Here is a 23642-nt window from a genome sequence, read left to right as displayed (position 1 = left end):
ATGTTGTCAGTACTCTGTATTAAACCATATCAAACAAACACTACTAGAATATCTGTACAGCATAGAGTTAGGTGGTATGACCTGAAATCCATATCACGATATATGATCATATTTACCTCTGTAACGATAAATTCAATGATGATAATTTTTTTTAGTGTCTGCACACAAATACCACGTTCTCCATCATGTTGACCCGCTGTCGACACGTTTGTAATGTTTGTATGTCAACATGTGATTTGGTTGGTGTACATTCATTAATTAAAGGGGCATAAAATGAGCAATGCACTGGAGGAATGCATTTGCCTAATATACCGATATGGGTCAGTATGAGATTCATCATGTCGGTATTGATACATTTTAGATTTATTGCCCAGCCTCGATACAGCATGGTGGTTTGATGTGATGTGTGCTGATGCTGATGTCACTGCTGCGTTGTGTCCTGTCCAGGAGGAGTACCAGGCGGAGGGTATCACCTGGCACAACATTGACTACACGGACAACGTGGGCTGTATCCACCTCATTAGCAAGAAGCCCACTGGCCTGCTGTACCTGCTGGACGAGGAAAGCAAGTAAGAACCGTGCCCACTTTCACGGTTTACACCAGTATTTCTTCTTTCTCTGTTATGAGGTGTTTGGACGGATCACCTCTATAACCATTTCACACTGTGCGGTAGTTCGGTTGGGTTTGTGCAAACATGCGTTCGCTCGATCGCCTCCAAGCTGCGACGTCGGATTGATCTTCCACCCGCTCCACCCTTCCTGTGAAGCACTTGTTCAGAAATCTCTTTGTTGGTATTTTATTCATCAAGATCAACTTCAGCCTCGAGCAAAGCGCTCCTTTAATGGACTCGGCTCTGGCGCTCTCACTTCTCCCCTCTGTTCCATCTCTCCGATCTCTGAACCTGCTTTTCTCTCTGTTCATCTTTGCTCCAGTTTTCCTCATGCCACCGATAAAACCCTACTGGCCAAGTTCAAGCAGCAGCACCAGGGCAACAAGTACTTTGTCTCCACTCCAGTCATGGAGCCTGCCTTCGTCATCCAGCACTTTGCTGGGAAGGTCAAGTACCTGATCAAGGTGAGGATGCATGCTTCACACATCACTTCACACAATACATGTAGAGGAGGAACTAAGGAGGCGTCATGCGCTTTTGACTGTAAACAAAGTAATGGGATCTGTGAATCTATGAGATGTTGTCAGTCAATTCTTTGAATGATTTTGGATTTTTCAAATGGAACCTGGTTTGTTGTTGTTTTTATAATCCCCTCCCATTCGTCTTCCAACTCGTCAGGATTTCCGAGAGAAGAACACAGACCACATGCGTCCGGACATCGTGGCACTGTTGCGGAGCAGCGACCGTGCGTATGTGCGCCAGCTCATCGGCATGGACCCGGTGGCTATGTTCCGCTGGGGCATCCTACGGGCCACCGTGAGGGGCTTGGCTGCCTTCAACGAAGCTGGCCGCCGCTGGGCCACCAAGACCACAGGTACGTCATCAGCTTGTCATAGTCCGTAGGAGTGAGAGTCGTTTGTTACCCATCGATTATCCATAGCAACACTATTATCACCGACATCCAAGTAGGGGGATCCCCCCCTTGAACGGCCCTTCTAAGGTTTCTCTCCACGTGGTGCTTTTTTCCTATTGCTAGGTTTTTTGTGAGTTTTTCCTTACCTTCACTGGGGTATGTCTGGGAGTGTTGCATTTATTTATTTTACATTTATTTTGGATTTCATGGTGGGTTTTTGTTCTTGATTTATTGTGATGATTCTTGACTTGTTTAAAGGAGACTTGTCCAGGCTCCAGGGGCGGCTGGGTGGCGTAGCGGAGATTGCGCTCGTCACCAATGCAAGAGACTCCGGTCTCGAATCCCGGTGTCAGCATTGCCATCGGCTTGGGCCAGTCGTCATACTATCTCAATTGGCAGAGGTAGCGGGTGGAAGTCGATGGGTGGGGATTTGGACGTTGTGGACAGCGACTCCTACAGGTCGGTTGGGTGACGCCTGTACAGCAGAGACTGGAAGTATCGGGGGCAGTGTGAGCCTCCCAAGCGTTACTCCTCGCCACTGAGAGTCCGCGCTGTCTGGTGAAAAGATGCGACAGGCTGCCTCCTCGTGTAACGGAGGGGACATGTGATGCAAGGCTTCTATCCTTACTACAACCGACCAGTGGGGGGCATAGTCTAGCAACGTTCAAGACAGGGGGGGGGGGAATTGGCAATGCGAAATTGGGATGGGAGAAAAATAAGGAGAAAAAGTGGACCCAAAAAAAAAAGACTTGTCCAGCCCATGGGGACATTACCTTGTGATTTCGGGCTTTACAAATACATTTGATTTGATTTGCTAATTGATCTATCTCAAACCCCACCCTCTTTTCTTGATCCCCCAATCGCAACTGTTGCTTCCCTCGGACAATCAAAGTTTGACTTTAAGTTGGGAAATTTTGATACTTTTATGGTATCAATCAAATTGCTTCAATACTATCAAGTATCAAAAAAACAATCCAAAATCATGCAAAATGTAGCAAAGCCTCCGATTGGCTCACATAGCACACACATAAACACACATAACTCAGCAAAATAAGGTATCAAGAAAAGTATTAGGCATTAGTATCGAATCCCAGGTATCGGTACGTGCTGTAGCTAGTATATACTACAGCTCCATGTAGCTAGTATATACCTCAGCTCCATGTAGCTAGTATATACCTCAGCTCCATGTAGCTAGTATATACCAGAGCTCCATGTAGCTAGTATATACCAGAGCTCCATGTAGCTAGTATATACCAGAGCTCCATGTAGCTAGTATATACCAGAGCTCCATGTAGCTAGTATATACCAGAGCTCCATGTAGCTAGTATATACCTTAGCTCCATGTAGCTAGTATATACCTCAGCTCCATGTAGCTAGTATATACCACAGCTCCATGTAGCTAGTATATACCTCAGCTCCATGTAGCTAGTATATACCTCAGCTCCATGTAGCTAGTATATACCACAGCTCCATGTAGCTAGTATATACCTCAGCTCCATGTAGCTAGTATATACCTCAGCTCCATGTAGCTAGTATATACCACAGCTCCATGTAGCTAGTATATACCACAGCTCCATGTAGCTAGTATATACCTCAGCTCCATGTAGCTAGTATATACCACAGCTCCATGTAGCTAGTATATACCTCAGCTCCATGTAGCTAGTATATACCACAGCTCCATGTAGCTAGTATATACCTCAGCTCCATGTAGCTAGTATATACCAGAGCTCCATGTAGCTAGTATATACCTCAGCTCCATGTAGCTAGTATATACCAGAGCTCCATGTAGCTAGTATATACCAGAGCTCCATGTAGCTAGTATATACCAGAGCTCCATGTAGCTAGTATATACCTCAGCTCCATGTAGCTAGTATATACCTCAGCTCCATGTAACTAGTATATACCAGAGCTCCATGTAGCTAGTATATACCTCAGCTCCATGTAGCTAGTATATACCTCAGCTCCATGTAGCTAGTATATACCTCAGCTCACATTTCTTCCCTCTGTAATTAGTCTTTCAGGGCACTGAGCGCAGCAGGACCTGAAACATGAGGCTTTAGGAGATTTCATGGTTCTCCCTGCAAGCCTCAATCCCTCCGGATATTTTGGTTTTCTTAGAAGTGGCCCATTGACGTAGGAGGTTATTTTAATGTGAATTAACCAGATTAAATAAAATTAAGATAAAAACCAGAACCAACAATTACCATAGTCATGCAAGGCATGAGAAACTTGTTTTGAGACTCAGCATTGTAATTTGTGTGTATGTGTGTGTATCTTGTGTAGGTGTTGTCCGCCCCGTCTCCAGGACACCTTTAGGAGAGCTCCAAAGGTCCAACACCCCAGTGGAGCGCATGTACAAGTAAGAACCCAAAGACGCACACAAACACACCTGTGGTGATGGGAGACTAACGGCTATCTGGCTGGGTGACTGAGGGGAAAATGGGACTAGGAGCTGGTACTGTATTATACTGTATATATATTATAATATACTGTATGAGGACAGAGGATTATGGAGCTGTTCTTATCCTTGCTTCATTGGTCACATTGTACTGGTACGTAACGGATGTCTTTCTCCCTGAAGCACACTGCAACAGCAGCAGGTTTCACTGAACCTGTCCTGTTCATACAATCACATGTAATCCTTATACCTTTGTCCCGTGTAGGAAAAACACTTATTTATTCTAATCGAGATTAACAAAACTGCAGCCAATCTTTTCTGTGACAACTGGAAATTCCCTGAGGGCTTGTGGGAAATGTTTTAATTGGCTGGTGGACTGTAGACCTCTGCAGCTACTCTGCTGTAGGATGAGGTGAGGAAGGATTAGACTGATGTCAAGAGACCTCTTGGCAACGTACTGTACCTTGAGTCAAACTGAATGCAATGAATCCTCCATGACACATAATATCCTCCTTCACTCCATCCTGCCCATCCCACCCCCCACCCCCATGTGTTCTGTTCTTCCCCTCTCGGTGACCCAGCTATGTGCGGTTCTCTCCTCTCCATCTCCACAGACGAGCCTCTATGCTCGATTTCTACTTTGATCACTCAGAGGAGCGCCCTCTTGAGGCCTTCGAAGACATCTTTGCTAGCTATGAGAGTAAGAAGTAAGTGTGGACTGGAGGAGACAGGAGAGCTGCGTAAAAGAAGGATGAGGTTGAGCAGAAAGGGGAAATGTTTTTTTTGGGTGGCATTTGACATGTTGGTTTTGTTCGCCCATTCTGAGTTTGCTCACAAATCAAAGTAGGTTTGGACCTTGTTTGCCTTACAGTTTCTGACCTGGTTGATGAAAATAGTTTCTACTTGAGTCCACTGGACTCAGGTCTCCATGATGAGTTCCCAGCCTCTTGCCTGGCAGCCCGCAAAATAATAATATTCTGAGCGATCCCAAGTTCCATCAAGGGAAGAAACCATTGTGATTGGAGGGTTAAAACAAAGACAGAAAAAAAGCTTAGCTTGACTTAGGAAAGCAGTGACTCTTATCGTATCGTGATCATATCGTATTGTGGGGCCTCTGGCCAATACATTTTCAAAGAGTTTTCTAAAAGGAAGTTTAATGCATATATGATAGTCGATAAGCCCTTTTTAGTTCTCTGTAGCTATGATCTCTCCTGTAGCTATGATGATCTCCTTCTGTAGCTATGATGATCTCTCCCTCTGTAGCTATGATGATCTCTCCCTCTGTAGCTATGATGATCTCTCCCTATAGCTATTATGATCTCTCCCTCTGTAGCTATGATGATCTCTCCCTCTATAGCTATGATGATCTCTCCCTCTCTAGCTATGATGATCTCTCCCTCTCTAGCTATGATGATCTCTCCTTCTGTAGCTATGATGATCTCTCCCTCTCTAGCTATGATGATCTCTCCCTCTCTAGCTATGATGATCTCTCCTGTAGCTATGATGATCTCTCCCTCTGTAGCTATGATGATCTCTCCTGTAGCTATGATGATCTCTCCCTCTGTAGCTATGATGATCTCTCCCTCTGTAGCTATGATGATCTCTCCCTCTCTAGCTATGATGATCTCTCCCTCTCTAGCTATGATGATCTCTCCCTCTAGCTATGATGATCTCTCCCTCTCTAGCTATGATGATCTCTCCTGTAGCTATGATGATCTCTCCCTCTGTAGCTATGATGATCTCTCCCTCTGTAGCTATGATAATCTTTTACCCAGGGTTGTTATTGCTTCTGTAGAACACAGGAAGGTGTTTGTACTGGCCTGCTTTGATTAGTTATCCAGATTACTGACACGCACATGCAATGGAATTATACATAATGATCAGAATCAGAAATACTTTCTTAATCCCTGAGGGGAAATTGGGTCATGTTACAGTTGCTCACATTCTAGAATCAATATATATATAGGATAGAGAAATAGAAAATAAGAAAATAAACATGTGCTTTATACTATAGTAAACAACAATATATTTGAAGAAAAATAAATATGTAAAGATATGTGCATCATACTACAATTTTTTTTATCAAATCTTTTTATTTTATTTTATTTTTCCAACATGAGGAGCAAAACATATCACAATACAATGATAATAATAATAATAATAATAATAATAATAATAATAATAATAATAATAATAATAATAATAATAATAATAATAATAATAATAATAATAATAATACATAAAAAGACACCCCAGGACAATAAATTAACACAACATGACAAGACAATAATTGAGACAGACTGTACAGTGATCATCCCAAGCCCCCTCCATATCATACTACAATTTATATATAATATATTAACAATATATAACTAAATAATAATGCTATAAATTCTAACTAAATTATGGGGTTCTGAAGATGCTGACAGGGGTGAATAGGTCCAGTCTATTGACTCTGTGTCTGAGGGAGGAGTTAAAAGGTAGGAATGACTTCCTGCGACACACTGCAGTGCATCTCGGTGGAGTGAGTCTTACGCTGAATGTGCTCGACCTGCACGTCATGGAGCAAGAGCCACTACATGACGCGTAACTATGACGCGTCACTTGGACGGCATCCTCCTCCATGACACCGCCACCAGATTATGTGAGCACTCTCTGAATGGAAGGGAGCATTTTTGTGTGTTGAGCCATCTGAAAACATCGCCTCTTATCTCCCGGGTTGGATTGCGTAACAGATATACTGTATACCTGCTTGTATAAACTCAATGGAATCCCTCCATGTTACCTTTTATTAATTCCACGAGTCCATTTCAGATTTGCAAACACTGGGAGATAGAGGTCAGTTTCATGTTGGCTCCTTTAGATACATATTGCCCATTCCTCCCCTGTCCTGCTTGACCTTCTCCGTGTTAAGAAACAGTGATGGGTAAGTACAGAGCAGCGCTGCATGGATGACCTCTGAACCCCTGGAGACGACACAGCATTAACCTCACCACCGGTCCCCCGTCTCCAGGGTAACACCTGTCCCTATCGGGGGGTCCCCCGTCTCCAGGGTAACACCTGTCCCTATCGGGGGGTCCCCCGTCTCCAGGGTAACACCTGTCCCTATCGGGGGGGTCCCCCGTCTCCAGGGTAACACCTGTCCCTATCGGGGGGTCCCCCGTCTCCAGGGTAACACCTGTCCCTATCGGGGGGGTCCCCCGTCTCCAGGGTAACACCTGTCCCTATCGGGGGGTCCCCCGTCTCCAGGGTAACACCTGTCCCTATCGGGGGTCCCCCGTCTCCAGGGTAACACTTGTCCCTATCGGGGGTCCCCCGTCTCCAGGGTAACACTTGTCCCTATCGGGGGGTCCCCCGTCTCCAGGGTAACACTTGTCCCTATCGGGGGGTCCCCCGTCTCCAGGGTAACACCTGTCCCTATCGGGGGTCCCCCGTCTCCAAGGTAACACCTGTCCCTATCGGGGGGACTACAGTTTACAATAACACCAGATCCATATCAAGAGACTACAGTTTACAATAACACCAGACCCCTATCAAGAGACTACAGTTTACAATAACACCAGACCCCTATCAAGAGACTACAGTTTACAATAACACCAGACCCCTATCAAGGACTACAGTTTACAATAACACCAGACCCCTATCAAGAGACTACAGTTTACAATAACACCAGACCCCTATCAAGAGACTACAGTTTACAATAACACCAGACCCCTATCTCGCATCCAACAGTCTCACCAGTAACACCCAATAGCCAGCGGCGGCACAGCATGGAGACGGACACGACTGAGCTCTGGTTCAGTTCTGCATGCTCACTGCTCACCACAACATTGGCAGGGACACGGGCGTGAGAACGCAACACCACCATGCACTATCTTTCTCTGTGTGTGTGAGTGTGTCTCTCTCCTCTTTTTTTTTTTGTATTACTGGGGGAACCGTACGGTTGGGTGGTCTGTCGCGTATGAGTGGTTTCTTTGCATAAAAACATGAGCAGTGAGAGATTAAATCAATATTGGGTTATTTATTCATGGGTAAGCACAGTTCAGTGTGTGAGTTGAAGCTCCTCTGGACATCAGACCTCCCAACTGTGCTGTCATGTGTTCCTCTCTTGGGAAACGGGGTCTTTGGTGTTGGGGTATTCTAACGGTGTTCCTTTCACACCCTACCCTCTTTTCTCCTTCCTTCCTTCCTTCCTTCCTTCCTTCCTTCCTTCCTTCCTTCCTTCCTTCCTTCCTTCCTTCCTTCCTTCCTTCCTCCTTCCTGTCCCTTCCCTTCCTTCCTTCCTTTATCCTGCTGTCTCCTGTGTGGGGTGTGTGTGTGTGATCAGGGACATGCATGCCCAGATCATCAGTTCCATTAAGGACTTACAGCTGGATGGTGAGGACCCCCGCAAGCTGCTTCAGTCCTGGGGTCGTCTCCGCTTCCCTCGACACGTCCTCCAGTGAGTCTGCAGGCAGACGGACGTGGCGTCGCCAGTCCCTACAAGCCAGTCTAGTCGAGTCAAGTCTGACCAGTTTCAGCCCAGCTTGGCTTGCCATGTTGAAATGTAGACCATCCTAAACTCTTCTAGACCAGCCCAACTTAGTCCAGCCAAAATCTGACCCGACAGATCAGTTTTCCTTAGCTACAAATGCAACCATTACTGTTACAGTATTAACACATCAGCTGGAATCATGGGTGTCACTTAACCAAGTGTTTGGCACTAGCTACTGGCTAAAGCAGACCCTCTGCTCAGAATGCAGACAAAAAAGTGTACAAGACGCACATAACGAGGCTCACTTTTAGCCTGTTAAGAGTGGAACCACGTTTTACTGTGAATACACCTGTGAATACAAGCCTTTAGAGGAATCTAGGTTATTTCTAGAAGGTGTAGTGTAGGACAACAGCCCAGTACTGCTAGTTATAGAATGCAGCCCAAGGCCATTGGTCATGGGTCCAGTCTGTGTGATCTGCATTAGCATGCGCAAAGCTTCTATTGTTGCTGTTGTTTGTGCCATAGTTGTGATGTCATTGCAACATAACATACTGGGCATCGTTAATAAATGCCTGATTAACTTGTTGGCTGGAGAGGTAATGGTTTGAATGCATACATTAGTCGCTGCATGGACAAACCGTACTGGAATGCACTGGCTACCTGGACAGAACAAGAGCATCAAATTGAGTCTTGGCTGCATCTCAGCATGTTGCAATACATAGCAACGTTTGCAATTTGATGCAACAGTCGTTTTGAACCACTTTAATTTAGGGCCTGTCATCTAGTACTGAAAACAAGGGAGTGAGAAAACGGGTATTTCATCTTCATACTGGTCCAGGAGGCTCTGTTTGGCTGGCTGGATACTACCGCCTGTACCTCCCACCAACAACCTTAGTGCCTCCCCTTCTTCATCCAGCTCTCCTCCCTCGCTGCCCTGCCTCCACCCATTCCTTCATCCCATCATCATCCAGGTGCAACCCTTCAGCTGTTACTGACTGCCAGCGCATGATGGAAGACTCACCCACCCACCATACTACTAACCTGGCTCCGTTTGTATCCATCCGCTACCCCCATCGTCTACCCTCCGCCTTCAAGAGACACGTTACCTCTCCTCCCACTAACTCGCCTCTCCTCTTTCCTTCTCTCGCCTCTGCAGGAAGAGCAAGAACACCAAGCCGAAGCAGAGCATCCCCAAGGTAACCCTGACAACGGCAACATTGTGCATTGATGTGTCCTGCTGCTTCTCATCTTGTACCACATAAAAAAAAACATAATACTGTATATGATTTTGCATTCCTTTAAAAAACCTTGCACTTTTCCTTTCATCAATTATGTCCCGCGTAAAGTGGTGATGAAGAGTAAATTACATTTGTTTCAAGCTATAACACTGAAGAAGGAATACATAATTCCGAAACATGTTTGTTTCAGGCTGCCATTAAATTTTGAACCTGAGAGTGCTGGTCTGGCTTCACTGCTTCTTTTATATAATCTATTCTACTGCCAACCCTGCAGAATCTGCTGGACTCTCGGTCCCTGAAGTTCATCGTGAGCCAGACTCTGCACGACCGGACCACCAAGTCCCTGCTCCACCTGCACAAGAAGAAGAAGCCGCCCAGCATCAGCGCCCAGTTCCAGGTACAGTAGGTCCTCTCTGTCTGTCGCACACGTCACGGAGCAGCAGCAGCAGCATCATCCCAAAATAACAGGAACTCATCCGCCCGTTGTCTTCCTCAGACCTCTCTAACCAAGCTGCTGGCGACACTGGGTAGAGCGGAGCCTTTCTTCATCCGCTGTATCCGCTCCAATGCTGAGAAGGTAGAGTAAGAGCTTGCCGCTGGCTGGTACATCCACAATTACATTTCAATTCAGTTTCCAAAATCGAAATACTTTTTAGTTGTCCCTCACGGGGGCAGTTCAAAGTGAGTCTGCAAACAACAAGAGACCACAGCATACAGTTTCATACAGGCACGTCCACACATAGAGCCCAAGGGGTGCTTGAGCACCTGCCTTTTTGAGCCTCATAAAAAAAGAAAATTAAATCTTTTTATTTTTTTTAAATGTTTTTGCTGTTACGCATATAGACTGCCCTTCCAACTGAAAAATGTCAGGATATAATCAAAATATTAGGTAAAGAGAAAGAGATGCCCCATATTCCATTGCAGTTTGCACTGCCTCCTCAGCGTGCCTCTCTGCGGACCTATATTTTATGCATAGCATGGTGATGATGATGATGATAGAAACCGCTGTGGTGCATACAGTTGAATGCTGGTATTACACTCATTGAGGGACACGAAGAAGTCAAGTCCGATGGGATTTGGGAATCTCAAATACAAATCGAGATTGGAATAAAAAATGCATTTATATTAAACAATACAGAATATACAGCACTTCTTGGGGTCTGTAGGGTAAGCACTTATTCCCTCCCCCCTGAACATTTATGGAGATGTATGGGCCTTTTAAGTCAGTGATAAAAGTGTCTTTCAAGGATAAGTGAGCTCCTGCACTCGCGCTCTCGGTTACAACACACACGGGTATAGTGCCCTTTTCAGCATTTGAGCACCTGCCCCTCTAAAGTCCTGTGCACGTCCCTGGTTTCATAGACATAAATACAAGAGATAAAAAAAATAAAAGGCTACATAATTGTAATAGTGTGCAATTGACCCATCTTAAGCCCCGCCCTCTTCTCAATTCTCCAATCACAACAAACTTTGTGTTGCGATTGGAGAGTCATGAAAAGAGGGAGCGGGGCTTGAGATGGGTCACTTCTGTCCACAAAAAAAGGTGCAAGTGTATTTATCAGAAGAACATATTGAACATCGCCACGGTGACACTGGAGGGTATGGGTCATTCTAATGGCGTATGCTTCCATATGTGTGAGCAGAAGGAGATGTGTCTGGACGAGGCCTTGGTCATGCAGCAGCTGCGCTACACTGGGATGCTGGAGACTGTACGCATCAGGAGGTCGGGCTACGGAGCCAAGTACACTTTCCAGGTATTCCACAAGCTCTCTAGTTTGGCTGATAGTACTGCATGTGATAGTAACGCATTGCCCTTGTTCATAGTCATGTCACAGTTTGGAAAATAGTTTCCCACCAAATATGGTCTATTTATTTTTAATGGTGATTTTTGCCCTGTAGTTAATTACATTCTTCAAGGCACTCTGTTTACTGGACTACACCTAATACGGTCCATTTGTTTTATTGCTGATTTTTAGCACGTACATATGTGTTTTCTGGACCCGTCAGTCTGTTGACTACACTGGTGTGTCCCCGCAGGAGTTCATAGAACAGTTCAGGGTTCTGCTGCCTAGAAACACCACCGCCTCCAAGGAGGACATCTCTGTTCTGTTTGAGAAGATGGGCCTGGACCACACCACGTTCCAGATAGGCAAAACCAAGGTGGGGCAACAAACTCCCATTCATGTTCTTGAGACGTATAGACAGGTTTTGTGGAAAAAACATGATGCTGACATTGTGAAAGACTGGACACCCAGCATTTCAGTGATAGGGTCGTCTGCATTAGTCAGTCATCGTTTTTGTCCCCACTGTCGGAATATACCATGTTTACAGATGTATAAAGCGCTCCTAAACAAATGAACAATTTACATTACTTCACTACTAGATTTCAATCAAACCCGTTCTCAGGACTGGATAATATATATATATATATATATATATATATATATATATATATATATATATGCTTTTAAATCTTATTTTTTAACATAATTGTTTTAACTAGGAATTGGTATTAACCAGTGTCTGATTTATCTTTTGTTTTTGTTATTTCTTGTTATTTATATTTCTTTCTGACTATTGTTATCTCTGCATTATTGAAAATGAGGGTCCATCCTCAATAATCTTCTAAGAATGTAAATTAAATTAAATTTGGCAGGTTTGGAGGTGTTGAAAGTTATTGGAAGATATATTTAGCCATAACTAAATTCATAATTTATGTTATATCTCATTCTATCCATTCCCTGACTGGTTTGGTATCTAGTACTCATTCCCTGACTGGTGTTGTATCTAGTACTCATTCCCTGACTGGTTTGGTATCTAGTACTCATTCCCTGACTGGTGTTGTATCTTGTACTCATTCCCTGACTGGTGTTCTATCTTGTATTCATTCCCTGACTGGTTTGGTATCTTGTACTCATTCCCTGACTGGTGTTGTATCTTGTACTCATTCCCTGACTGGTGTTGTATCTTGTACTCATTCCCTGACTGGTGTTGTATCTTGTACTCATTCCCTGACTGGTGTTGTATCTTGTACTCATTCCCTGACTGGTGTTGTATCTTGTACTCATTCCCTGACTGGTGTTGTATCTTGTACTTATTCCCTGACTGGTGTTGTATCTTGTACTCATTCCCTGACTGGTGTTGTATCTTGTACTCATTCCCTGACTGGTGTTGTATCTTGTACTCATTCCCTGACTGGTGTTGTATCTTGTACTCATTCACTGACTGGTGTTGTATCTTGTACTCATTCCCTGACTGGTGTTGTATCTTGTACTCATTCACTGACTGGTGTTGTATCTTGTACTCATTCCCTGACTGGTGTTGTATCTTGTACTCATTCCCTGACTGGTGTTGTATCTTGTACTCATTCCCTGACTGGTGTTGTATCTTGTACTCAGGTGTACCTGAAGGAGCTGGAGCGCCAGAAGCTACAGGACACTCTGCACAAGGATGTGATGCGCAAGATCATCTTCCTGCAGCGCTGGTTCAGGGCCCAACTGCAGAGGAAGGAATTCCTGGACATGAGGCAGGCAGCCATCTTGATCCAGGTAATCATAGTTACCAAATAGTCAAAAACACCGGTCTCCACTTTAAGGCACACAGGCCAACAAAATGATCATTCCATATATCACTGCTCACAAAAGCATCGACCTGTGTTTTCCTGACCTGTATCATATTGCCTAATAATCCTCCTCTTCTCTCTTCTCGTCTGTCCTCTCACCCCAGCGTTCATGGCGTAGATACTGCAGAGAGGAACAGAGGCATCGGGCAGCCACTCTGATCCAGGCTGTGTGGCGGGGCTGCAAGCAGAGAGCAGAGTACCTCCGCAGCAGGCAGGGTGTCACCAAGATACAGGCCCTGGTCAGAGGCCACTCGGCACGCAGGAGGTACGACGACCTAGACACTCATGTTGTCTTTGACTGTGTAGTTACTGGGGTTGAACATTAAAGACTTGTGTGGCACAACCGCCAATCAGATGGACCTCTTTAATGGTCTCACAAAAAGACTTATGAACAAGAAATTGAGAACTGCATTTTCAGCTTACAGAAAGTGTTTTGTTGGTATATTTGATGGTATATACAGAAACAAGCATTTCATCATAAAATATTCTGTATTTTGTTGTGACAAATAATAAACAAACTTGAACTTGGTTTTTCAGGTGCCATTCTATACGTGAGGATAGACGGAGGAAGGAAGAGGAGAAGGAAGAAGAGGCTCGGAGGAGGGCAGAAGAGGAGGAAGAGGCTCGGAGGAGGGAGGAAGAGGAGGAAGAGGCTCGGAGGAGGGAGGAAGAGGAGGAAGCCAGGAGGAGAGCGGAGGCAGAAGAGGCAGCCAGGCTAGCGAAGGAAGCTGAGGAGGAGGCAGCGAGAAAAGAGAGAGAGCAAGAGGAGGAGAGACTCAGGCGAGAAGTGGAGGAGAGGAGAGCGAGGGAGAAAGCTGAGGAAGAGGTGACGGAGGCAGCTAGACTGAAGCAAGCTGACTGTGTCGACGTGGAACCTCAAACCAGAGAGGACCCAGATATGGAGCTGGTAGCAGAAGAGACTCTGGATGAAAGCCAGGAGGAGGATGGAGAGGCTACAGCCAGCTCCCAGCCTGGAGGAGAAGAGGAGGGCAAGAAGAATGAGCTGGATGAGGAGGATGAAGGGCTGGGGGAGGAAGAAGAGGGCGGTGGCCCTTCATCGCCCAGGTCTGATGTGGAGGCCAATGGTACCCTGGCTGTGGCCGGACCCCAACTCGACGAGGAAGTAGAGGCGGATGATGTGGAGAACCAGGCGGCAGGGGTGTCACAGTTGGAGCATGCCCAGTCAGAGCACCCTGGTGATGGGGTATCTTCTCAACCAGATGCCCAGGCTGCTACCAGCACCACGCCCACATCTTGCCCGCCTGAGCAGAAGAAAGTACAACCTACCCCAGTCCACAAGGTGTCCAGGAGCCAGGAGAAGAGGGAGCAGAGGAGACGAAGAGGGCTGGAACACAGCCAGAGAGAGAGCGAGCGGGCCGCCTCTGCCTCCAACACGGACAACATGGATGGAACCTCCCTGTCAAAAGGCAAAGGCCAGGAGGTCACCAGGCTAAAGGAGCGGGCGGACAGCAAGGAGCTGGATCAGTACACCTTTGTGGCCTGGAAGATGAGGGAGGACAAAGGAGAGAAGAAGAAGGAGGCTAAAACCTCTTCTCCCCCTCCTCCTCCTCCTCCTGCTCCTTTATCTTCTGCACCTGTTCGTCCCACTACTTTATCCCTGCATCCCTCTGACTCTATGTCGGAGAGGAATGGCCACGGGGAGGCCGCCGGGACTGCCAGCCTGCAGCGGCGTCATGGGGGGGTGAAGGAGAAACCAGACAAGTGGAAGGAAAGGAGGAGTGCGAGAGTGCGGTCAGAGGAGACCAGCCCTCCTCGGAGGAAGACCCACACAGAGTATGTCATCTCGTTCTGATTACACTCTTATTATTAGACTCTCAATACTGTTGTCTTTGTGAGTGGAAAATGTTTGTTTCAATTAAAGGGAGAATTTAATTGAATTATTTAATTAAATCTTTATTTTGAACATGTGAAAAATGTAAAGACATACATATAAATAATATTAAAAAGCAACAACAAACCAAAGTAGTTCAAACAAATAAACGATATTAACTTAACATATAACAAGTATAAATGTATTTAATCCTACCCCTTCTCTACTACTTGGTGATTGTGAATATATATATCATATATATATCAAGTCTAAATACATACTATATATACATACATATACATTATCCACACATAAATGCACTTCGCTGCATACATGTACATTTGATATGTACCTACAATAATAAAGTAAATAAATAAACAAGTAAATAATCTATGATAACACCTTGTTGTTGTGAAAGCCCTTCTTCATCCCTGTATCTTGTGAACATCATGTCCTTATACCTCTTTTTAAACTGGTTCATGTTTGGGTTCATTGCTTTAGCTCCACATTCAGACTGTTCCAGTTTCACTCCACAGATTGAAATACAAAAACCTTTCATCGAATCCACCCTAAAATCGACCCTAAAATAGAATTCACGTTATTTCTACAATACTGTACAGTTTTGATCTGTGAATGTGAGCACGTCTCTCCTCAAGCCGAACACCAGAGAGACTCCACTTGAGGGTGAATAGTGAAACAGCTCCCAGGACACTATGACGGCACCCGAAGGTGAATTCACTGGGATAATATGGGTGCATTTTCGGATTCAGAGCTGTAAGCCCTACATTAAAACAGATATAATTTGTATGTAATGGCTCCAGCTAGAATGATCTGAGCCCACAAAGTCGGTCACATTGCTTATAGACCAGCTCCAAGAAGTGGCACTTCATCACAAAGTCCAGTCTTGATGCTCTAATTTGCTTAGAGAGAGACCATTGTCTTGTTTGTGTTTTTAGATTTTTTTACTTAACTGCCAATGTATGTAGGATCTCTTTTGGGGTCGATTTTATCTTTACGGATCTCTAATTGTCATTCATATTGATATGATTAGTAGATCAGAGATCTCCAATGAGTCCAAGTTGTCTGCCTGCATGTTGGAAACTAGCTCATAATGTTGCTGCTGCCTCTTTTAGATTTGATCAGATGACACACACAGTGGGCTCCAGTGTTCCCTTCTATTTTTCCTAAATGTATTTGTATCTGATCTGTAGATTTGTCCCTTTCACCACAGGAGCCGAGCTTACTACTCATCATTAGACAGCTTGTCCCCGGGATCTGAGGGAGCTACTATATCAAACAAAGAGGTACTCAAACGTTCATGTTTGATTTTAGCTTTGGTTTGATTGATTGATGTCTTTATTGAAGCAATAAAACACGAATTGTGCAACACAATACAAAGAATATTGATCAAAAGGATAAAAACACAATAAAGCCCTAGAGCTTGTTTCCATTGTGGTCCTTGTGGTTCATCAAAGAGCTATAGAAAATGTGGTAACTCACACAAGTCCAAATGACTCCTGGCATTTCCTGGTTGGTTAGCAGATGATATTGGCCAAATGGACGTTAAATGTCTCGTTATATACTTAACCTACCAACTTAAGATTGTTCTGAAAGCACAATATTGATGTAACTAAAAGATATACTGAGGGGAAATACAATATCAATGAACAAAAACATTTTAAATAAAATGCTGCAAGTACTCGACTAATCAGAATGTTCAGCGCTACAAGCACCACCCCCAAAGTTCCTGTACTTTGGAATATTCCTACCCCCAGAGAGACTTTTGGGGGGTAAAATAATGTTTCCGGAACTTCTGTTAGACCCTGGTCCCTGCAGTGCAAACTTTGAGTTCCTCAAAAGGTCCCTAGTCCCTGGGGAGAGTTCCTCAAAAGGTCCCTAGTCCCTGGGGAGAGTTCCTCAAAAGGTCCCTAGTCCCTGGGGAGAGTTCCTGTGGTTGAGACGGGGCTATAGTCATACAGTACTTAGTCTACTGTATGTAATACAGTACTTAATCTATGTAATACAGTACTTAGTTTATGTAATACAGTACTTAATCTATGTAATACAGTCTATGTAATACAGTACTTACTACTTAGTCTACTGTATGTAATACAGTACTTAATCTATGTAACACAGTACCCAGGATTTTCAAACAAGATGGTGCTGAGTCTCAACTAGGAGGTGGTCCGGAGGGGGAGGCAAAAAAATATGCTGTAATTTCCTGCAATTTAAAAACATTAAGTACAGTGTAGAAGGTTGCACAATAGTTTAACATTGAACACATGAAAACACACACACACAGTGGATCAGAGGACCAAGCAATCGTGTATTAGACAATGACGCATCTGTTTCTAAGCTGGCCCCACACACATATATATATATATATATTATTATAATATTTTAATTGTTATTATTATTTCTTTATTTTGTATTATTATTATTATGATTATACAAACATTTAAAAACCACATGGTGGTGCTGGCGTGTTGTCATAGTGGCGCTGCACTCCTATACCATTGATTAGGGAAATCCCTACAGTTATTTGTGTAATACAGTACTTAGTCTATGTAATACAGTACTTAGTATAATACAGTAATTAGTCTATATAATACAGTACGTTGTCTATGTAATACAGTACTTTGTCTATGTAATACAGTACTTTGTTTATGTAATACAGTAATTTGTCTATGTAATACAGTACTTTGTTTATGTAATACAGTAATTTGTCTATGTAATACAGTACTTTGTCTATGTAATACAGTACTTTGTTTATGTAATACAGTAATTTGTCTATGTAATACAGTACTTTGTCTATGTAATACAGTACTTTGTCTATGTAATACAGTACTTTATGTAATACAGTAATTTCTCTATGTAATACAGTACTTTGTCTATGTAATACAGTACTTTGTCTATGTAATACAGTACTTTGTCTATGTAATACAGTAATTTCTCTATGTAATACAGTACTTTGTCTATGTAATACAGTACTTAGTCTATGTAATACAGTACTTTGTCTATGTAATATAGTACTTCACAGTAAGTCCTTATTCTGTGTTTATGGTGTCCATCCTGCAGCTGCTGTCCCCTGTAGACGGCCATCCTGAAGCTTCAAAGAGCAGCTCCATCAGAAGGAGAAACCATGATACCTCTGCTCCCCCAGACGCTGTCCCTTCCACACCTGAGAGGTACTGGGCTGACTGGACTGGGATATTAGGGCTGGCTGGACTGGACTGGGATATTAGGGCTGGACTGGACTAGGATATTCTGGCTGGACTGGACTAGGATATTAGGGCTGACTGGACTAGGATATTAGGGCTGGCTGGACTGGACTGGGATATTAGGGCTGGCTGGACTGGACTAGGATATTAGGGCTGGCTGGACTGGACTAGGATATTAGGGCTGGCTGGACTGGACTAGGATATTAGGGCTGGCTGGACTGGACTAGGATATTAGGGCTGGCTGGACTGGACTAGGATATTAAGGCTGGCTGGACAAGACTAGGATATTAGGGCTGGCTGGACTAGGATATTAGGGCTGGCTGGACAAGGATATTAGGGCTGGACTAGACTAGGATATTAGGGCTGGCTGGACAAGACTAGGATATTAGGGCTGACTGGACTAGGATATTAGGGTTGGCTGGACTAGACTAGGATATTAGGGCTGGCTGGACTGGACTAGGATATTAGGGCTGGACTGGACTAGGATATTAGGGCTGGCTGGACTGGACTAGGATATTAGGGCTGGCTGGACTGGACTAGGATATTAGGGCTGGCTGGACTAGGATATTAGGGCTGGCTGGACTGGACTAGGATATTAGGGCTGGACTGGACTAGGATATTAGGGCTGGCTGGACTGGACTAGGATATTAGGGCTGGCTGGACTACACTAGGATATTAGGGCTGGCTGGACTGGACTAGGATATTAGGGCTGGCTGGACTAGACTAGGATATTAGGGCTGGCTGGACTGGACTAGGATATTAGGGCTGGCTGGACTGGACTAGGATATTAGGGCTGGCTGGACTAGGATATTAGGGCTGGCTGGACTGGACTAGGATATTAGGGCTGGACTGGACTAGGATATTAGGGCTGGCTGGACTGGACTAGGATATTAGGGCTGGCTGGACTACACTAGGATATTAGGGCTGGCTGGTCTGGACTAGGATATTAGGGCTGGCTGGTCTAGACTAGGATATTAGGGCTGGCTGGACTGGACTAGGATATTAGGGCTGGCTGGACTAGAGTAGACTAGGATATCAGGCTGAGAGCTGTATAGCTGTAGTAGGGGCAGGAGCAAGTGTCACACAGGATCACTAAGATATAGGCCCACACATTTGTATTATAATCACCAAGCTTTAAGTTATTAGGATACATACTGTATTGTACTGTAACATTATGGGGGGAAACGCCTTCACCGTCACGTCTCTAAGGGTGTCTATCTGAGCCAGACGGCTCATGGGGGAAATAATAAGTAATCAAAGTGTCCATGGCTCCCTCTTGTGGCACTTTAGGCACACTCCATATATAGATACACAGACCATTTGTTATGGGAAGAGAAAAGATTCCGGAAATTCCTGATAACTGAATTTACTCTGAATGAATTGGCTTATACCCTAGAATTAGAGTGGTTCAAGGGATGGATCAAGTGGAGTGCTTTGTTTTAGTTTGGATTGTTGCTATGGTGATACTGTTGGAGCAGGGCTTGTCTTGGCATGTCCTTCAGAATCCGTGGCACTCTAAAGATGGACAGTATAATACTTTGGAATAATACAGTCTTTGTGATATTGTTACAATTGAAAATGGCCCTGGTTATTTAGTTATGTTATCTGTTCAAGTCTAACTCTTGCCAAAAAAAAATAATTATACACTTGGCATATTTAAGAATGTCATGTTGGTTACATAACATGACCCCAAGTCCATACATGTGATGACCCTCATGTGTCATACCATACGTACGACTATATATACAGTATATATATATATATATATATATATATATATATATATATATATATATATATATATATATATATATATATATTTTTTTTTTTTTTTTATACACACATATAAAAACAATTCCATATAATACAATACAATCCACAAAGGGATGTGAAGGAGAATAGCCTAAAAACCCTCTAGGGGCTTGCATTCACCAAGAAGCAAAATTACACTGATATTACATCAACATCATCACAACACACACAAGCAGGTCTACAGATAGACACCGAAGCAGGCACCCATGCCATACGATTTCAGGTATAGAACTTCAGAAAAGAAAATTCCAAAATATGTGGAGGCAAAGAGTACATGCCCTGCATGTACTGCATTAATGATCAAATTGGTTTTGTGTGTGTGCCACTGCAGGTCAGGTTTCCTGAGGAAGATCTTGAAGAAGCGACCTCACAAGGAGGCACACACTCCCGACGATGGTGATCTGACAATGGCCCAGGCCCTCAATGACAGGACGGCAGGAGTGGAAGGTAACCCAATACACCACATCCATCCAAATACACTGTCGCCACTAAAAACCTTTAACACCTAATACATGTGTATCCAGGAGATGGTGATGGACATTTCAGTCTGTCCTCTCCTTTTTCTCTTTTTCGTTTTGCGTTACAGTTGTTAATAAGAGTTCTTAGTGATTAGTGGACAACTTTTCCCTTCCACTGCAGTCCTCCTGAGAGGAGAGCTTGTTTTTACTGTTGACCCGAGCCTTCTTATGCAAAACCCCTGTCACTGATAGCATTGTTGCTCATACTGGCCTTCAGTCGAGTGCTCCATCACATGCAGAGCTGCTACAGGCCAGTTCCCTCACACTGCCTGGATGGAGACACAACACAGATGTATTTATTATTATTATAATTCCAGAGGCTTTAATGAATCAAGCGGTTTGCTTTCTGGGTAAACAGCGACCCGTGCAGGATCCCACTCACACTGCTAACTGAAGGTGAATTTGAGTTCACAGAACCCAGGATTCTGCACTGTGCAACACTGTACTTTATGCTTTGGTTTCAGTTCCTTTTTGAGAGGGGAGGTAGAAATGTATTGAATAAAAGCACTGAATAAATGAAACACAACTATGTTTCATGGTACCAAACTCTTTTGATTGCCTGTCCAGTTTAATATCTCCATTTGGATTTTTTTTCTTTTAAAACTTCAACAGCTATTTTGTGGTGATGGATGTGAATAAATGGGAGCCCCACCACCAAAAGCAAAAGAGTATTATTTTTTTGTATTCTCTAGTTGATTGACTGAGCTCTTGATACAAGGGGTAAGACTATATAACAGGTAAAGGTTTGCTATAGGCTTTTTTCCTGACAGAAAGATTAGCTTTTTTTAGTAATGTGTGCAAGAAATATCCAAAAAGCATATTTTCCATCTACAAATCGAACTCCTCAAGAATTTTTCTGAATATACACCCCACATTTATATGGTCAGTAAAATTAAGTAAAGTAGTAAAAGGAAGTGCTTGGTAAAAATCTAATTAGAACTCTGCTCTTGCTTTCCCTTCCAGCACCAACACACGGACACCCGTCTCGCTCCCATTCCATGAGCCACGGGGAGTCCTCTGGTAAAGGTCTGAGCCGTAACCCCACCATAAAGATCAGTCGTGCCACGCGAGTCTCGGAGCAGTGGAACGCCTCGCTGGCCCGGGAGATCACCAATGCCAATGAGCTACGCCACCTAGACGAGTTCCTAGGCAACCAGGTAGAGCATGACTGTAACCAGCTCTGCGTTCTGTCTTGGATTATGGAGATGTGATTTATAGAAATGCTGCCCCTTCGACTTTCAAACCACTAGATTCTGTTTATCATTCTGCTCTTAGATTTATTTATGATACACACCACTGCATCTTATATGAAAAAGTGGGTTGGTCTTCTCTGGCAGGTAGGCGAAATCAACACTGGTATTTATTTATCCTTTAAGGCCATTAACGGGAAATTACCTCCTTATCTCGCATCACTATTAGTTCAGAACACTAGACCCTATATGACACGCTCAAATGATTGGCTTACACTGGAGGTCCCCCATGTACAGACCCAACTTGGAAAATCAGCCTTTCATTATAGTGCCCCTACTACATGGAACTCTCTTCAACTCTCGCTGAAGAGTTGCAACAGTCTGTAACTGTTTTTTTAGCCTACTTATATTAGTTTAGGGCAGTATATAGTCTTTCAGGTGTTTCGCACATTGGTCTTTGTTGTCGTCATTTGGGACGCAGTTGTGTGTTTGCTTTCGGATTCTGTGGGGGGGGTGGACGGTATAAACGGTATGAATTTGCGCTACGGTATGGATTTTGACTATACCTTGTGACTGGTAGACTAGAGCAGCTTGTCACAGCAGTAGCAATGACGTTAATGTTACCGTACTTTTCGCACTATAAGCCGCACCTGACTATAAGCCGCAGCAGCTAAATTGAATGATGTGTACATATATAAGCCGCACTGGACTATAAGCCGCATTTGTTTTAATGTTTAATTACCATATGTAAGGAGTGGAGCCTGCGGCTTAATTTGACTCAACACGGGAAACCTCACCCGGCCCGGACACGGAAAGGATTGACAGATTGATTGTTCTTTCTCGATTCTGTGGGTGGTGGTGCATGGCCGTTCTTATATTGAGCTTTAAGTTCCCACCTCTACAGAGAATGACTCCCACCTCTACAGAGAATGACTCCCATTGGGACACAATACTGTCCGGCAAATAACAAGAATTAACTCATTTACAAGTTGTATTAAGTTTAGCAAATAAGGGAACAGATAAATAACATTTCAATGCAGTAAAAAAAGCAATATTTAGATTTTCGGGTTTTGTCCACATATAAGCCGCACCGTTATATAAGCCGCAGGGTCTAAAAATGGGGGGAAAAGCTGCGGCTTATAGTCCGAAAAGTACGGTACTTGACGATTCACTCAATGTTTGCAGTGGTCGTTGCATAGTGTTTAATTGTACTGAGTTTTTCTCCACTTGCTCACGGACCTTGCCATATAGTTTTGGCATTTCAATTTGGCTAAGGAGGCTGAGAGGAGACTTGCTTTAGCGCAGCAACGGGCTAACGTTAGCCGCTAAGCTAACGTTCTCACGTGACTCCGCGGCACCAGTACCAGAGTTTTATTGTGTTTGAGTTGTTTGAGGGAAAGAAACCTCCTGTCCTGCTGTAGTTTTTATTTTCACTTTGTGCCGCTTGATTTTATTGTATTTCATGAAAAAGGTTTTTTCAGAGATGGAAGTAACTTGAGAAAAGGTTTTGCATTTTTGCACAATAAATGTTCTTAAAATACCTCTGTACTATGTGAAATATGTCCTAGTAATACAAGAGTACAGCAATAACTGCCATACCAGTGTTTTACCCCTTCAGAAGCATAGACATTTTAAGATAAATGAATATACCGTGATATATACCATTATTGTCTATGCTTCAAAGTGATATACATTTTAGACCATACCGTCCAGCCCTAGGGTGGTGGGTCGTGTGCCCCATGGCCTGTAGTCGTGCCGAGGGGGGCGGTGATTAGGGATGGGTACCGAATTAGGTACTTTTAAGGGTGCCGACC

At 43.9% G+C, this 23642-nt stretch overlaps 1 protein-coding gene across 1 annotated transcript in view; it reads left to right on the top strand.

The window, feature by feature from the left end:
* LOC311224053 (myosin IXB) overlaps positions 1 to 23642 on the top strand; it is a 159137-nt gene that overhangs the window by 124050 nt on the left and 11445 nt on the right. The window contains 17 exon segments of the mRNA XM_084308861.1: positions 448 to 569; positions 934 to 1075; positions 1290 to 1485; positions 3808 to 3883; positions 8250 to 8363; positions 9553 to 9592; positions 9909 to 10031; positions 10131 to 10211; positions 11278 to 11388; positions 11672 to 11794; positions 13033 to 13182; positions 13361 to 13521; positions 13794 to 15050; positions 16319 to 16391; positions 18166 to 18275; positions 20452 to 20567; positions 21602 to 21795. Coding sequence (XP_084164987.1) covers positions 448 to 569; positions 934 to 1075; positions 1290 to 1485; positions 3808 to 3883; positions 8250 to 8363; positions 9553 to 9592; positions 9909 to 10031; positions 10131 to 10211; positions 11278 to 11388; positions 11672 to 11794; positions 13033 to 13182; positions 13361 to 13521; positions 13794 to 15050; positions 16319 to 16391; positions 18166 to 18275; positions 20452 to 20567; positions 21602 to 21795 — 3189 coding nt within the window.

This window comes from Notolepis coatsorum (genome assembly GCF_963971535.1).
Source record: "Notolepis coatsorum genome assembly, chromosome: 2".
NCBI lineage: Eukaryota > Metazoa > Chordata > Actinopteri > Aulopiformes > Paralepididae > Notolepis > Notolepis coatsorum.
Note: the sequence above shows the minus strand (reverse complement) of the source record. Positions and strands in the feature narration are given on the sequence as shown.